The sequence below is a fragment of the Populus nigra genome, chromosome 12 (genome assembly GCF_951802175.1).
Source record: "Populus nigra chromosome 12, ddPopNigr1.1, whole genome shotgun sequence".
NCBI lineage: Eukaryota > Viridiplantae > Streptophyta > Magnoliopsida > Malpighiales > Salicaceae > Populus > Populus nigra.
Window position 1 is genome coordinate 5,882,641 of NC_084863.1, and position 17,002 is coordinate 5,899,642.

At 32.2% G+C, this 17,002-nt stretch overlaps 2 protein-coding genes across 5 annotated transcripts; one reads left to right on the forward strand and one right to left on the reverse strand.

Moving 5' to 3' along the window:
- Positions 1-56: 56 nt before the first annotated feature.
- LOC133669110 (uncharacterized) lies at positions 57-4,515 on the reverse strand. Of its 4 annotated transcripts, XR_009833843.1 has the most exons (8): positions 4,302-4,515; positions 4,044-4,216; positions 3,878-3,930; positions 3,039-3,135; positions 2,710-2,871; positions 1,033-1,204; positions 569-844; positions 57-462 (listed from the first exon to the last, which is right to left on the reverse strand). XR_009833843.1 is itself a non-coding variant. In XM_062089132.1 (7 exons), the coding sequence occupies exons 1-7, from the start codon at positions 4,410-4,412 to the stop codon at positions 659-661; spliced, it is 954 nt and encodes a 317-aa protein (XP_061945116.1). In that variant the 5' UTR covers positions 4,413-4,515; the 3' UTR covers positions 57-658. The 4 variants fall into 4 exon arrangements, 3 of the variants coding, with proteins under 3 accessions (XP_061945116.1, XP_061945119.1, XP_061945117.1); XM_062089132.1 differs by having other exon boundaries at positions 57-844; XM_062089135.1 differs by having other exon boundaries at positions 57-844; positions 2,710-2,832; positions 4,302-4,514.
- A 426-nt stretch (positions 4,516-4,941) lies between these two features.
- Positions 4,942-16,550, forward strand: LOC133669111 (uncharacterized). The gene is made up of 8 exons (XM_062089136.1): positions 4,942-5,233; positions 5,309-5,365; positions 5,476-5,551; positions 11,687-11,766; positions 11,910-11,959; positions 12,041-12,125; positions 12,222-12,320; positions 16,116-16,550. The coding sequence occupies exons 1-8, from the start codon at positions 4,994-4,996 to the stop codon at positions 16,338-16,340; spliced, it is 912 nt and encodes a 303-aa protein (XP_061945120.1). The 5' UTR covers positions 4,942-4,993; the 3' UTR covers positions 16,341-16,550.
- Positions 16,551-17,002: the final 452 nt, after the last annotated feature.

Genomic DNA, 17,002 nt, shown 5'->3' on the forward strand with positions numbered 1-17,002 from the left:
CGATGTCAAAGAAATACAAACAAACAATCACGCAACTCATGCTGACAGTGGATAAATTTGTTCATGAAGGGAGACCATTGATGAAGCAATGACAGGCAAAAGTGGGGCAGGATACCACAAATCTACAAACAAGACTAGCCATGTTTATATTGCAAGTAAAATCTAGTAGACTGAAGCAAGTGTAAAAGAAGTTCGTTCCTTGTGAAACACTTCAGGTTGTCTTGTCAGTTTGGCAATGACATCAACTTCGAGATATGTTTGTAAGAAAAACGTGAATCTGCAAATCTTCAACAAGAGCTGCAATAAGCCACCCATTAATATGGATTGGTTGGACAGACGAGATGTAATCTCACTGGATCTGGATGTCGGGCAGTTTAGAGCATGGGCCGTAAATGCTGTCAAGTAATCAAAATAAACTAGAAGAGGACCAACACTCGCTTTTACTGAGGATAAATCCATGTCCTAAGATAGAGGAGCAATTGAATCCAAGTTCAACAGGGGAGATTGAGACCACAAAAAGGAGGAGAAAAGCTAGAGTTAAAACAGATTGAATGTTATGTCGACTAACCAGACTCCGAAAGAATTTTTGTACTAGCAAGTTTGTTGATGACTTGATATTTATTACGCGTTCAACTGGCCATTGTCTTCCCTTTCAAGTTTAGTTGAGGAGATGATGTATCCATTGCTCCACAACGGCGGGGGAACCATACCATGGTCTCAGATCATCATCTGAACCAACCGGTGAGTGGTAAACTCCGTCCAAGCTAATGTTGAGCGCGCCATCCAGATGGGCTGACACTTCTGGCACCACTCCATCACCCCATACATCTGCCTGCCCACATACCTGACAAAGTGCAACATGTCAATATCAGCACTTCCAAGTCAAAATTCTGCTCCTCGCTTATTACAAGATGAGAGCTAGTACGAGGAAAATGTAGTTTCCAGCTCAGGTTACAGAAGATACATAGTTGCAACAGAATCTCTGGTTTGCTAAATGATTTGTTGATATGCCATCCATGCAATTGAGTTTACCTGCTTATACCCTTGCCCAACAAAACGAGCACGAAATCTGGGTGCAGTAGAAGTTGAATTGCCCATATCATTTACAAGTACAGCCTCTGCAGTTGGTTGATCGTTCTCAACAGGAACCATCGTTTTAGCTTCCACATTTGAGTCCCCCAAGAAGCGGGCCCCTTGAATATACCTGCAGTTTTATCACAGGTTCAAGGAACTTTACACGTCTGTCTTGACTGCGTATATCGTTTGGTTGTTTCATAATTATGGAAAATTCTATAGAATGATTTCTGCCTTGATGTTACCAACAGTCTCGTTGACAAACGCTGCCTTGAAAGCTTCTTGGTGTGTGTATTCGTAAGTGGCTATTTAAGCAGATGTTTTGGAGCTAATGCCCATCTCAAGTGCCATGGCAAGTAAGATTCACCTATAACTAGGTAAATGTGACTCCTTCAAACTGTCCATGAAATGAAGTAAACCAGAAATTTTTGCTTACCTTACTCTGCAGAATCACATTACACTAGCTTTGCCATGATATGAAATTAAAATCAATTAGATAATTAGAAAGAAATACTTTTATCTTTCAAAGGAAAAGAGGGATTATCTAAGCAAAGCTTCCACTTTATTTGTTGTGATTTTTATGCTCTTAACATTGCCCTGCTCATTGAGATATCAGCGATTCTTTCTGTCAGAAGAAACACAAATTTTCATCTGCCCTGTAACCACTCAAAAGATTTGGTGTTTCATCTTTCATGAGTTCTATCAAATATGTACCTTATTAGATTTCACTGATTCCACAAAAACTGCTATTCAAGGCACTGAAGATATTCAAAATCATGATTTGACACTGAAATAACAAGAACTTGTTGTTTGAGTAATTGCAGAAGTGGCGAACAATAAGCACTTGAAAATGAAATGACAGTGCCAACTGCCAATTGCAAGGTGTGTGATAGAAAGATGTTTTCTCTTCATTATTTGAGAGTGAAATATGTTGGAAGAAAGACCTGAAAGCATAGCAGAAATGGCGGCGCGAAGAAATGCATATTTTAAATAGGATCTAATTCATCTTCAGCTTGTACAGGCTCTTTGATCGTCATCGTAGTCCATGCACTATAAATTCATGTTCCCCATAATGAGGATGGAAAGGATATTATCGTGATCTTAATACAAAACGAAGAATGTTCCAATTCTCTCTTTGGCTTCCTGGTGTTAAATTGCTTCCTAATAGACCACTTTCAACACACAATTTGAAGACTGAGTTAATGGAGATAGGTTATTTTTGACTTTTGAGAATGGGTGGAAGGACTTAAACGAGGAGAAGTACAGATGAAGTTTTCAGATTTTGACTCATAAGATGAATTTCTTTGTATATTACTTTTGGATCGGCATTTCCTTGAGAAGATGAACCCGGCTTATGAAAGATTAATCATTTTGTCCGCATAGCAAAATGTGAAATCTCAAGGCCTGGTTCCGCAGCAGGAAAATAAATATTCATGTTACTTGGTAATAATGACATATTACAGCTTATATTCTTTAATGGAAAAGGGACACATCAAGCACTGACAGAAATATCTCTTTCTATTGTGAACTATAAGGAAACAATTAGACTCCTGATGCAGAAAAGTGATCCATGAAAATCTTGAAAAGACAAGTAATTTGGGAAAACTATAAAAAAGTTCTGGTTTGTGATTTTACCTCCCTGCGATGCATACATATCTCAATTCAGGAGTATACACAGCTTTCATGCAATGTTTTTCAACATAATCAAGGAGACCCCTTGTTTGATCAATGACCCCTGGCACGCCTTTTGGAGGTGGCCTGAAATGAAAGATAAATAAAACACGAACCAAGAGCACACTAAGTGAAGTTAAGCTCTTGCGAAGAGAATGGATTGAGTTATTCATCAACAAAGTATCTCTCAACTAAGCACAGAAAACATTAACAAGATATTGAACTGAGCACATCCAAGAGCCATTAGGAGGAACATAAAAATATGAAACTGATAACCTACAAGTGGGGAGTACCAAGAGTCAATAACAAGGAGACATCTAACTGCCCGAATTCTTCCATGTAGACACGTGCAAGCCATCCTCCTGCTGAGTGACCAATCAAGGACAAAGTCTGACCTGAAATAAGATGTTTTAATGTGTTTTACATGAAGTTACCCTTGAGGCATCATCATCTAATGGCAAGTCTGATGGAGAATTATAGCCGAAAATGACATAGGAAAGGGATTGGAGACACAAAGTGTAAAGGGAATACCCAATGAAATTCTCCATCTGTAGAAACCTTCAATGGTTTAACGGCAGGTAGTTTGCGTGATAATTCTAAGTGTTTATCTGGCCAAGATTCTCTGAAAACTCTTCTAAATACTAACAGTTTTGTAAAATGTTTCTGATAAAAGCAAGGATGATTACAATCAGATGCTGCTTTGAAGTTGAACTTTCACTCTGTAACTACGTCCAAGACAACATATTCAAGAAGTTTTTCTAGTGGACACTGATCTTAATTTTCCTTTCAGATAGCAGGTTTTATCAACTGTTCTAGAGAAACCTTTCAACCTGGACTGCCCAGGACATTATTTATAAAAATGGTTGAGGTCGACCAGCAAGTAAATTAGTGCATGCATGTTTAGGGGCTCAAGATTTCACTGCTTAATTAGTCAAAGCAATATGTTCAACCATGATTGCTGAAGATCATAATTAGAAGAGAGCTTATTAACTAAAACAGAAAAAGAAATAGCCAATTAGAAGAAAGCTTATTAACTAAAACATAATAATTTAAGTCGTCTATAGCACAACATAAACACCAAATATCGCAATATTGCAAGCAGTAGCCAATTAGAGCTAGGCAAAGACAATACCTTGTGCCAGCTCCTTTGCTTCTTGGACAGCCTCATCAATCCTCTTCAGATACCTAGACGCATCATATGAAAGAAACAAATAAAGGGCACTTCTAAAATCCAATCTGGATTGCAGTGCATCAGTTCAAAACCCCAAAAGTCCAGTAATTCAATTCACTTCACTTACCAATCAAGAACGGGCCGAGGCCTAAGAGTGCCACTCCAGTAGTTTGGATCCACCAAACCAGCAGCATTCCTCAGCCAATCAAACCTTGACACCTTAGCTACAACTGTGGGTACCCCATACTCTTGCAATGTCACCTCCAACTTCTGATAGTCCCCTGTATTGTTCCCTAAGCCCTGAAACAATCGAATACTACTTAGTGCACTCTATATTCCAAACACGTGCATACATACATACATAGAGACAGAAAGAGAGAGTAACTGGAAGAATGACAGCAGGCCGGATGGTGGTAACGGTAGAAATGGGGTTGATAGGAGAAGGGGAGCAATGGGGTTTGAAAAAGGATGGTGACAAAGCCAAAGCCATAACCATATCCTCTTACAGTTTATTATGGTCACTACTTACTTAACTGCTGTTTTTTTTGACAGTTGAATGGTGATGCCCAAGCATGATTATGTGCACACTCTCAACACCAGTAATCCTCTACCATTTATAACCAATGGGATCCTGTCTTTTTTTTTTTTTTTTGTGTGTGGCTTTTGTCTCCAAAAACTAACCAATGGCGCTTTGTTTGGCTGGTTGGACCTCTTGTTTTCTAGTTGTGGGCTGGGACATCTTTGCACTGGCTAGGGATGTCCTTCTTCCTAATGAAGACTGAAGAGGATAATTGGGCATCAACATCTATTTATCAACAAATCACTTTGAGATTTCTTGATATGAAAGTGGTAATGCCATTTCATATAGTTTGGAATTTTAGTTTCATCAAGAATATAAAATGTAATTTTTAAAATCATGAAGACAAAAAAAAAAAGAATTAATTTTTCTAAAATAATAATATCAAAAAGGCAAAGAGAAATTAAAATTCTTAGGGGCTGAGTTGATCTGGATCTTAAAATATAGGCCCGAGTCCGGCCATATAAAAGATAGTCAGTGTTGTAACTAAAGCAGGCAAAATGGCGGCTTCACTTGGTTTGCACTGCCACCACTACCATGTTGCAGCAGCAGCAGCAGCTAATCCACTACGCAAAGCCGCAAAGCAAGCTCTATCTTGTCTAATACTGAAATCTTCAAAGCCTCATCATCACCATAGTTGTTGCTATAATAGTGATAGTGTTGGTGCCAAAGAAATTAGAAGCCCTGACTTGGTTGCTTTGGAGTATGCTGACCTTAATCTTTCTGATAAAATTTCTGGGGTAAGAAAAACATTCTTCTTTTACCCTTTAACGCTCACATACCAGAATATGCTGTTTAAGGAGTTGTTATAGCAGGAATTGGGTCATGTAAGAATCAGGCAACATGTAAATCCTTTGAGTTCCTCTTTCTCTGTGAGTAATTTGAGCTTGTTTATTTTTATGTTTTGGCTTTAATTCTTGTAAATCACCCTTTGGGTATTCTCTCTTTATAATTACTACTGCTGGATATATGATTTTGGTAGGTGCCTGCACAAGTGCCTGATTGGAAGGATGTTTTCAGGGACCCAACATTGCCACTCATGGTTGATATTGGAAGTGGTATGTCCCCCTTTATCTTGTAATGTGCTGGTAATTATTGCTAATTAGCATTGGCATTGTAACTTAATTTTTCATTGGCTAATCTAAGCAATGACAATTTTTTAAAATGGATATTTTCTTGGTCCTAAGAGAAGGAACAAGAGTTATCATTTAGTGGTCCTTATCTTCAGTTGCAGAACATTAGTGTATTAAGTATTAAACCATATGAATCATAATTGGTGTGAAAAAGTCAATGGGATATATGGTGTGGCTGGAACACTGGGGTATTCATGGAAGAGAATATATGTTCATTCTGCTGTTATGAAATGGTGAAAAATGCAATTTGTCTCATACTTCCGTGAATTCTATTTTTGAAATGGTAAAAATTCAATTTGGATGCAAGAACATTAGACAGGCATGGAAATTATTTGGAAAATAAGGCCTTTGGTAGGCTACAATGGTTATATATATATATTATGAAGGCTCATGCAAGTCCATTTACCATTCATATTGTTGATTCTCTGCTATTCTAATCTTGATTTGCCAATTTTATCTGACTTGTTGCGGAAATGAGTCTTAAAGCCATTTGGAGTACATAAATGATAAAACTGAGTAATTTCACAAGAGTTCAAAACTGTGGAGGAAGACATAATCTGATGGTGGAAAATGTCTGGGTGTAAGAGTAGACTTTGGTAGTTGGGGTTTTCTTTCTGCTCCTTTTCCTCCCCTATGTTGTGAGTCAATAAAAAGGTCAAATTTTTTGGTCGATTGATGAAAGTGTGAGGCTCTAGGGAAGCATGCGAAAGAACTCTTAAATAAATAACTTTAGGTGAAACCATGCACTTTTCCCTTTCTCTTTGAAATTTAATCTTCTTACCTGGCTCAGACTTTGATAGCATAAAACTTGGAAGGTAGTGTCCTAGTTTGTGAAACTATTTAGAACTTTTTAGGAACATCAAATCTAAGTTAATCTTGATGATATTTTAAATGCTTCATTGTGGACATATGGGTGGTCCTGTACTTGTGTTGTTAGGTCCAGATGAAGCTGGCTGTATACTTTTAGCTTCATTCCTTCCTTCCTCTCTATTCAACATCAGGTTGGGTATATGTGACCCTTATAATCACATTTTAACACCCCGGTGTATTCAGTACCTTAATAAGAAAAGAACCACTCAATAGTTCTCTGAGATGGCATCCCACAGTAGTTAGTTGATACCATGTCTTTTCAAAGATTGACTTAGACTGCAGGTTACACTATGCAATATCCAGATTGTTTCAATTGGGAAACAACTTTACCAGAATTGTATGAAATCTAATCAAGGTAATGCTTTTTTAGCTTGTAGGTCACTTTGGACCAGGTGAAAACTTGTTCTGCCTTTATAACGCAGCCTTCTTGCTTCTGAAAAGCAATCACATTTTTCCTAGATTTTTTAACCCCTGTGAAACTTTTATTTCTGAATGTTCAATTCTTCAATTCATTCTTTTGGCAGTCATTTAGTTATAAGAATTGGTTTGATGGAGGTAGATTAGATGCTTCTGGAGTTTAAAGATAAGAATAAGAACAAAAAGATTGTAACGAAGAAAAAGAAATTCTGATAGGATTAGCAGGGCCATGTGGTCCCCTTCCTATACAGTATAAATATAAAGGAATGTGATCAGGATATGCCTACAACAATAGAATAATTATCCTAGGAGTTTATGGACCTGATTGACAAGGCCAAGCTTAAAAAAAAATCTGCAAAGAAACTTGAAAGCATCTCATATGAAGCCTGGAGTTACTGTTTTCTTGTTTAAATTATTTTTCTAGTTAATTTTGAATTTTAATTATTTGTTTCCTATTTAATATAGAACTTTTAATTTAATTTATATTTTATTATTTATAAATCCTAATGTTAGATGAATTCTATTAATCAGAAATCATTTTCTATAAAAGATTTTAGTTTTAATTAGGAACTAGTTACATGACTTGTGCGATGCCGCGGGTCAATTTTTTTTGCATAAAAATATCAAAAAAAGCTAATATCTAAAAATGTTAGGTCTTTTTGCAAAGTTATACTCAAGAGTCTTGGGTTTAGCTGCAACGCCTTACCCAAGAATAATATTTAGAATATTAAAAATAACATTAAACTTGCATGACCCAAATTTAAGTGGGTATGGCTGCAATACCAGACCCAATAGTCTTGGATGTGTGTCTGACTACAAGGTCGTATAATAAAAGTGTGATAATTAAATAAATCAATTAAAATGGAAAAAAAACCAACAGGAAGAAAAAAACTATTGAAGAAAAAGAAAAAAAAATCTGAATTAACCGGGTTAACCCTTCAAATTAGGTTAACTTGTCAAACATTGGATTCGTGTCATGAAAGTTTGATAACTAAATAGAAAAAAAAATTGACGGGTTAACCCAGAATTAACCGGGCTAACCCGTCAAACTCAGGATCCGTGTCATGAAAGTTTGGTAACTAAATAGAAAAAAAATAATTAAACAGGAAAAAAAATAAACAAAAGGCATCAGCCTTTTCATTGTGGACTGCACTGTGCAGTCCACAGTTAAAGGTATAAAACAGTAAAAAAGCAAAAAAAAAAAAACTAAAGGCATCAACCGATAACTAAATAGAAAAAAATATTTAATATTGATGAATTAAATTAAATAAAAAAATATTAAATAAAAAGAAAAAAAAACTTATAAGAAGAAAAAAACTAATGAAGAAAAAGAAAAAAAAATCTAAATTAATTGGGTTAACCCGTCAAACCTGAGATCCGTGTCATGAAAGTTTGATAACTAAATAAAAAAAATTTAATATCAACAAATTAAATAAAAAAATTAATTAAAAAAAAAAAGAAAGAGAAGGCATAAGCCTTATCACCGTTGACTGCACTGTGCAGTCCACAGTGAAAGACATAAAAAGAAAAAAAAAGCAAAAAAAAACTAAAGGCATCAACCTTTTCACTGTGGGCTGCATACGATATTAAAAGATAAAATCGGAAGAACAAAACTAATGAGGAAAAAGAAAAAAAAATCTGAATCAACTGGGTTAACCCGTCAAATCAGGTTAATTCGTTAAACCTGAGATTCATGTCATGAAAGTGTGATAACTAAATAGAAAAAAAAATTAATATTAATGAACTAAATTAAAAAAAAAGATTATTTACAAAGGAAAAGGGAAAGAGAAAAAAACCTACAGGAAGAAAAAAACTAATGAAGAAAAAGAAAAAAAAATTGAATCAACTGGGTTAACCCGTCAAAATAGGTTAACCCATCAAATCTGGGATCCGTGTCATGAAAGTCTGATAATTAAACATAAAAAATTTATTATTAAGAAACTAAATAAAAAAAATAATTAAAAAAGAAAAAAGACAAAAAAAGAAACTAAAGGCATCAGTTTTTTCACCGTGGACTGCATTGTGTAGTCCACGGTAAAAGGCTTAAAAAGGAAAAAAAAAAAAAACAAAGGCATACTTCACGAGTTAATTTTTTTTTCTTGCATAAAAAATATCAAAAAAAGGCTAAGATATAAGAGTGTTGGGTCTTTCTGTAAAGATATACCCAAAAGCCTTTGGTCTAGCTGCAACGCTTGACTCAAGAGTAATATTTATAATATTAATGATAATATTAAACTTTCATGACTCAAGTTTAAGTGCGTCTGGCTGCAATATCGGACCCAAGAGCCTTGGATATGGGTCTGGCTGCAAAGTCATGTCATAAAAGTGTGATAATTAAATAAATTAATTAAAAAGAAAAAAACAAAGAAAAAAAACCAACAGGAAGAAAAAGAAAAAAATCTGAATTAACTGGGTTAACCCTTCAACCCAGGTTAACCCGTCAAACCTGGGATTCGCGTCATGAAAGTTTGATAACTAAATAGAAAAAAAAATTTGACGGGTTAACCTAGAATTAACTGGGTTAACCCGTCAAACCAGGTTAACCTGTCAAGCCCGGGATACGTGTCATGAAAGTCTGATAATTAAATAGAAAGAAATTTAACATTAACAAACTAAACTAAACGAAAAAAATTAATTAAAAATAAAAAAAGCAAAAAATAAAAAATTACGGGTTAACTCGTCAAACCCGGGATCCGTGTCATGAAAGTCTGATAACTAAATAAAAAAAATTAACATTAACAAACTAAATTAAACAAAAAAAATTCATTAAAAGAAAAAAACACATAAAAAAGCAAAAAGAAAAAACCCATAAAGGCATAAAAAACGAAAAAAAAAACAGGAAAAAAAACAGAAAAAAAAGACATCTCAACGTGATAATTAAATAGAAAGAAATTTAACATTAACAAACTAAATTAAAAGAAAAAAATTAATTAAAAAGAAAAAAAGCAAAAAAAAAATAATTTCCGGTTTAACTCGTCAAACCAGGTTAACCCGGGATCCTTGTCATGAAAGTCTGATAACTAAAAAAAATAATAATAACATTAACAAAATAAATTAAACAAAAAAAAATTCATTAAAAGAAAAGGACAAAAAAAAAACAAAAAAAAACCATAAAGGCATAAAAAACTAAAAAAAATAAAAAAAAAACAGGAAAAAAAAGATAGCTCAGCATTTCACTGTGGAACTGCACAGTGAAACACTAAGCAGTTTTAGTATATGTTATAACACTAAGCAGGATGTCTAATTTATTTTATGGAGATGAAAAACAATCATTCAGATTTAATAAAATGCCATAGAATTTTCTCTAGATTTCTCTACAGTTAGGTCTGTAACTTTAGAGCTTGAGAATTCTAGTTTTATCTTCTTTATACGCTGCATCAGGTGGTATCAAAGCAGGATAACATCCAGATTGTTGGCGAACTGTGAAGAGAATCGTGGAGTAGTTGATGACAACTATCTTCATGACAATGATCAGGGGATGGAGGTTGCTTGAGATTAGCTAGATTGTCATTTAGTAGTGATAACAACTTTAGAGGGTAGAGTGCAAATTGAGTTTGGCGACATCAACGTCAAATTTGATGACTTTACAACTATGTTTAAGGTACTAGGGTTGCTTGCAAACAAGAACTGAGAAAGAAGAGAGGCATGCGCTGGGGATGATGCCCGCCCTATCTTTAAACCAGTTTATACAAATCCTCGTGGTCAGTATCACCACGGGTATTCATCTGATGAAGAAGATCGATTTTCGCTGATGAGAGGCACAGACATGAATTGTAGAGAGAAGAAAAACATGTTTGGAGACTTACCTCAATATCAACCTTACGTTAGATCTATTCCTAAAATTACATTTAGACAACCATATATCTATGTGAAGGGTGTTGGTTAAGATGAACTTGATGGAGACCATGAGACAAGTGGGAATGAACAACAAGTTGATTTCATTAGAATATAAAGTATAACATCAAATATGAGTTTTTTTTTGTTATACATGTACCATAAATTAAATTTTAAAGTTCATAGTCAAAGACATGCTACTTCGTGAAGTTAGCTACAATATTATATTCCAAGTATTTGTTCATTTGAGGTGGAAGAGTTCAATTTTTTATAGATAATTCGAGGATGAGTTTTTCTCAAGTGAGGGAAACTGAGGTAAAACAATTATTCCCGAAGTTTATGAATTAGATTGACAAGGACAAGCTTGAAAAGAAGGTCGCAAAGAAACTCAAAAGCATCCCATACTCGTAAGCATCTCATATGAAGTTTGAAGTTATTTTTTTCCTGTTTTAATTATTTTTTAAATTAATTTTGGATTTTAATTATTTGTTTCCTACTCAGTTTAGAACTTTTAATTTAATTAGTATTTTACTATTTAGGAATTCCAATACTAAATAGATTCTATTAATTAGGTAAGTTTTAATTAAGAATCCTTTCCTGTAAAGGATTTTAGTTTTAATTATGGATGTCTAGATTACTTTATAGAGATAAAAGATTATTATTTAGATTTAATAAAATACCAGAGAATTTTCTCTAGATTTCTCTAAGTTAAGTCTATAACTTCCTTGAGAATCTCTAGATTACATTAGTGGCTATTTTCTAGTACTTGCTCCTGTTTTTAAATGATAGTCTTGGCTTCAGAATATGGTGGATGTATTATCATTAGTATTTGTATTTGTTCTTACTGTTAGTCATAATACTGGTAGTCATAATACAAAAGACAAGTAGAATACATCTGTTTGAATATGTATATACCTAACAACTAAGTAAAATTCCCAGGGAGTGGCAGATTTCTCATTTGGCTTGCGAAAAGAAATCCTGATTCAGGAAACTACTTGGGACTTGAAATAAGGCAGAAAGTATGTGAATGAACTCCTTGATGACTTGTAATTCACTCCAGAATTCTTCTGATTATTTGATGTATATTTACTCGTTCTATTTTCTTTTTTCCTCCAAGTATGGCTGCTTGTTCTTATCTGGTAATGCTTTTATCCCTTTTCAGCTGGTCAAGCGTGCGGAATTTTGGGTAAAAGAGCTGGCTCTTACTAACGTGTAAGTCTTTTGAAGTTGAAACGGACTTCATGCTTCATATTTTGTTGGCCATTAATGATGGATAATTTGAACTTATTGCAGACATTTCCTGTTTGCAAATGCTACAATTTCTTTCAGACAACTGGTTCTCTCATATCCTGGACCCTTGATGCTAGTCTCAATTTTGGTGAGTGAAATCTTGGCACCGGACCATTCAATACCGTGCTAGATGACTTAGTTCAGAGTTACGCCAAAACAGTAACTGACCAATAATTTTATACAGTGTCCAGACCCTCATTTCAAGAAAAGGCACCATAAAAGAAGGGTTGTGCAGAAAACATTAGTAGATAACGTCATCAGTCATTTAGTTCCTGGAGGGAAGGTATTTGTTCTAAATATTCACTCATTTACATGAAAGGTTAACATCTTAATTGCTTGACATGTAGTTTTCAACATCAATGGTTTTTCCTTTAAAAGGGAAACTGTTTCTTTGTTTCCTTTAAGGAGAACTTGACAATATGTCCTTCCCCTCAATGATGTATAAAATTAGAATATTATTTATCTACTACACTCACAAGAGTAGAACACCCTGATTTCTGAAAACAAATCAAATACTGTACTGCTCTTCTCTTGGGTGACATAGAAGCCAAAATTGCTCAGAGAAAGTATTGATTTGAATTTATAAGCCATTTATGAGGACATCTTTTGATCATTTTTGCTGATGTGAAATGATATCCTTGAAATTGGTAGGACTTTGGTCTTAACGATTCTGACATAATTTTTTAGGTGGTAGATGAAACAGCCAAGGCAGTACTGCGTATTTAGTAATGAAAATGAATTATGCGATCACAAGATCAAAATGTCAACAAATATTGTTTGTTTGTATGTGTGTGTGTCCATTCTTGTCTTATGATCTTGAAGAAAGTTGTTTGTTTGTTTGGGGAGCAAGTAGGGAAAATAAGGGAGAGTGAAGGAAACGAGAGAGAGAGAGAGTTGTTTGCACCTTCTATCTTAGCAAATTGTATTGTTATGACTGTGTGTCTATGTATGTATGCACGCACATGCTAGATTGTGCACCTGAATCCAGGTTTGTTTTTCTTGGTTTCTTCTGTGCATATTGTACGATCATTCATGCAATTATTAACAAAAAATCTAAAGGTATTTTTACTGTATACTAGGAGTATTAGGAGGAGAAACATTGATGATTGCAATTGATTTTTTTTTTTAATTTTGTTATTCTATGTTATGTTCACATGAAATTAAACTTAATAATTTGTTTTAATTTTCTTTTTATATGGTTATTTTAATATAAAAAAAAAGGTTATGTCATTGAATTATTTTTCTTTTCAATCACCTAACCTATGACTGGAATTTGGGCAAGTAGATATTATTATTATTTTCAAAAAAATAATGAAAGATGGATGTCACTTAAAAAAAACAATCGACAAGCCCACCAATATCTAGCCTTCTTTCTATTTCCTTTCTATTTATTTTTCATTTTTTTTATTTACATTTAAATGCACATTAAAAAAAATTAAAATGTATTTCAATTATTATTCAATTTTTTTTATGGTTCTCAAATACTATTGTAGATTTTTATGGAAATGTTAACAATTTTTCTAAATTATTATGTACCTAATATAAAAAAAGCCCATGAATATTCAATAAAAATAAAATTTATTTTTTAAAAAAAATTAATAGATTTTTAACATAATTTTATCATATTTTATTAAATTCCTTTTGTCTTCAATCACATACAAAATACTTAGACAATATTTTAATATTTTTTTAATTCACTTTTAATATTATGATAGATTTTTGTTTAGAAAATCATGTTTGCAATTCAAAAAACATTTTCATTGAAACAATTGAGAGATGCATTAATAAATAAAAAATAAAGTTTAGATTAAAGTAATACATGTCGTCTACATATTTCAAATGCCTAGAATTTTTTTTTTAAATCTTTATTTTTGTTGTTGCTGTATTTTATGAGAAAAAAAAGTACTCCTAATAGAAAAATTATGACATTGTTGTTAAAAAGATTATGATTTTTTTACGATAATACTATAGATTATTTGATGGATAATTATATATCAGTCTGATATACATAGTTTTTATAATAATTTTCTCATTAATTTTGAATGCAAATAGAATATCTTTTTCTTTATTTTTTCATTATAAAATTTTTATATAGTTTTTTCAAATTTATTGTTCTTATTTTTTTCTGGTTGCGGAAAAATAATTGATTTATAATTTTGTTTTTATATTAAAGCTTGTTTTCACAATCATAATAAGTTTTTGCTTAAAAAATAATTATATTAAAATATTTTTTCTTAAAAAACATTAAGCCGAGTCACTCATTAAAGCTTGTTTTCACGATCATAACATGTTTTTGTTTAAAAAACAATATTACTCCTAAAAAGATATGTTTTCATCAAAATTAAAAAAAAAATGCATGAATTGAAAATTTTAGTTTTTTTATTAAAAATACATGCCTTTTCCTTTTTATTTTAAATCTATATAGTTTTTCTGAACTTTTTTTATTGTTGTTTTTATTAAATGAACTATATTGCTATTAAAAAAAAACTTTTGTTGTAAATTTATTTTTACATGAATATGAAAAGACAATTAGATTAAAAAAATACATTTTTTCTATATAATTTTATTACATTTCTTGCAAATATATATTTGATAATAGTTTAATTAATTAAAAAATATGTTCTAAAAAATAAGGTTATAAAACCCAATTATAATCATGACCTAGGCCACTAAATGGGTAGGTTCATCCAATTTAACTAGGTTAATTAAAATATTTTTATTTCAGCATTTTTATAAAAAAAATGTTAAATTATATCGTTTTTAAAATAATTTTTCTTAAAAAAAAGTTAAGCTGAGTCATCTGCGCTAGCTCCCATAAAATTTGCTTTAAGACTTGACGAGACCTGGTGATCGGGTGAATGGGTCACCAAGATATATCAATAGACTTACCGAGTTTAATAGCATTAATAAAAAAATTTCTGTTGTAGCGTGCGAGCAATTGACTTGTAGTTTCCTGAAACAGTGATTTGTTTATATATATATATATATATATATATATATATATATATATTATCATTTAATATTTGAGTTTAGTGTGAATTAGGCTTTGTTTTTTTTTCAATGAGATTATTCTAATTTTATGATACAGGTAGGGAGTATGATAAGTTAATTTGGGTTAACAACAATATTTTTTCAATTATTTTTTAATTTTATCTTTTAGCGTTGTGTTGATTGGAAATTGAACTTCATAATATATTTTTATTTACTTTTTATAAAATTATTACGGTCTTATGACTCAAGTTTTAGGTTTACAAGGTTAATTCTGGTTGACTCAAGTTGTTTTTTCTTCAATTTAATTCTTCAATATTGAGTTGATTAGAAATTGAACTTCATAATTTGTTTCGATTTATTTTCTACAAGGTTATTTTGGTTTCATGACTCGAGTCGTAGGTTTAGCGGAATAACCTGAGTTGACTCTGGTTAATTTTTTGTTATTTTTTAATTGATTTTTTTTTCAATTTCATCATTCAACACGGGTTGATTGAGAATTATAATTCATAATTTGTTTTGATTTTTTTTATATAAGGTTATTATGGTGTGATCCACTACCCAAAGGTTATTATAGTTTTGATTTTTTTTTATATAAGGTTTTTTATATAAACTATAAACTAAGATCTTATCACACTTAATGGAATAATTGCAATTATAGAATTGAGTGATTGATAAAGAGTAATTATGTGGGCAACAAGGAATTGATTAATGAGATGAAGAACACGATTTCTATTAAAAAAACAATTTGCTGCTTTACACAGGTGCTGCTTAAGTCTCAGTTCCACGGCCAAGGTTTCTGATGAAGCATGTACATTCTGCTATTGACCATTTAAAGTGATCCTAATTTCTTGTTCTTATACTGGAGCTTTCCTCTTCTTAGTTATTGAAAGTTGAACTTCCTGAGCATATAAGATTAGGAAGTAAGTGGAAATGTTGCTGCATCTGTCCATAGATTTACAGTAACCTTGTCCAAGTAAAGAAAGTCTACCATGCTAGCAGCATTCCAGTTTTTATTCTTATAAAAACTCCACAAATATCTAAGTTCTAGTCATGTGATGGGGTTGCATTTGCTTTTATGATTGAACAGGTTTTCTTGCAGTCTGATGTGCTCGATGTGGCTCTGCACATGAGAAGCCAATTTGATGCGGAGTCGGATGCGCTTCTGCACATCGATGAACTTGACCCGAGTGTACCCTGTGACAGTGATGGATGGCTACTGGATAATCCAATAGGAATAAGGAGTGAAAGAGAAATCCATGCTGAATTTGAAGGAGCGAAAATTTACAGAAGGTTGTACCAGAAGAGGACATAATTAAGAAGCATGCTGTTTTGACAAACTAGTTAATGTTCAACCCATAAACCCATAAACACAAGGAAACGATAAATTTAAAATTTTTCTGTGAGTTCTAAGATTTTGTTAAATAATTTAGAGTTATTTAGAGTTTGAGTAAAATTATATAAAGATCAAATTTTTTAACGACTTTGAATAATTATTTCAAAGTTGAATTATCGCAAACTATAAGTTATCAGAGTATCATGTCTTTTTTGTCCGTGTAGTACATAAAATAAGAGGTATAATATTTTATTTATAGAAAAACCTAAAAAAACTCTATAAATAACAAAGTATTAATTTGCCTCATGAATAATATTACATGTATTATTTAGGATAATTTTTAAAATTTATTCAATCAAGTCCCTACTTGATTATTTTTCAGGTTTAGAATTGTATTAATTACATTCTAGTCCTTGATTTCTAAATTTTTTTTACAAACAAGTTACACTTGATTAATAATCGTAGTTTGATTTCTAACCAATTATTCTTATGTACGTAACTATTAAGTTTTTTGATAAGTTGACTCAAATATAAATCATAGTCTTAAATAAAATAGGATTAAATAAATTAATCTATTATCAATTATTGATTTATAGTTAAAGATCAAGTATAATGTCTAGCAACGTGTCATGATCCCCTAA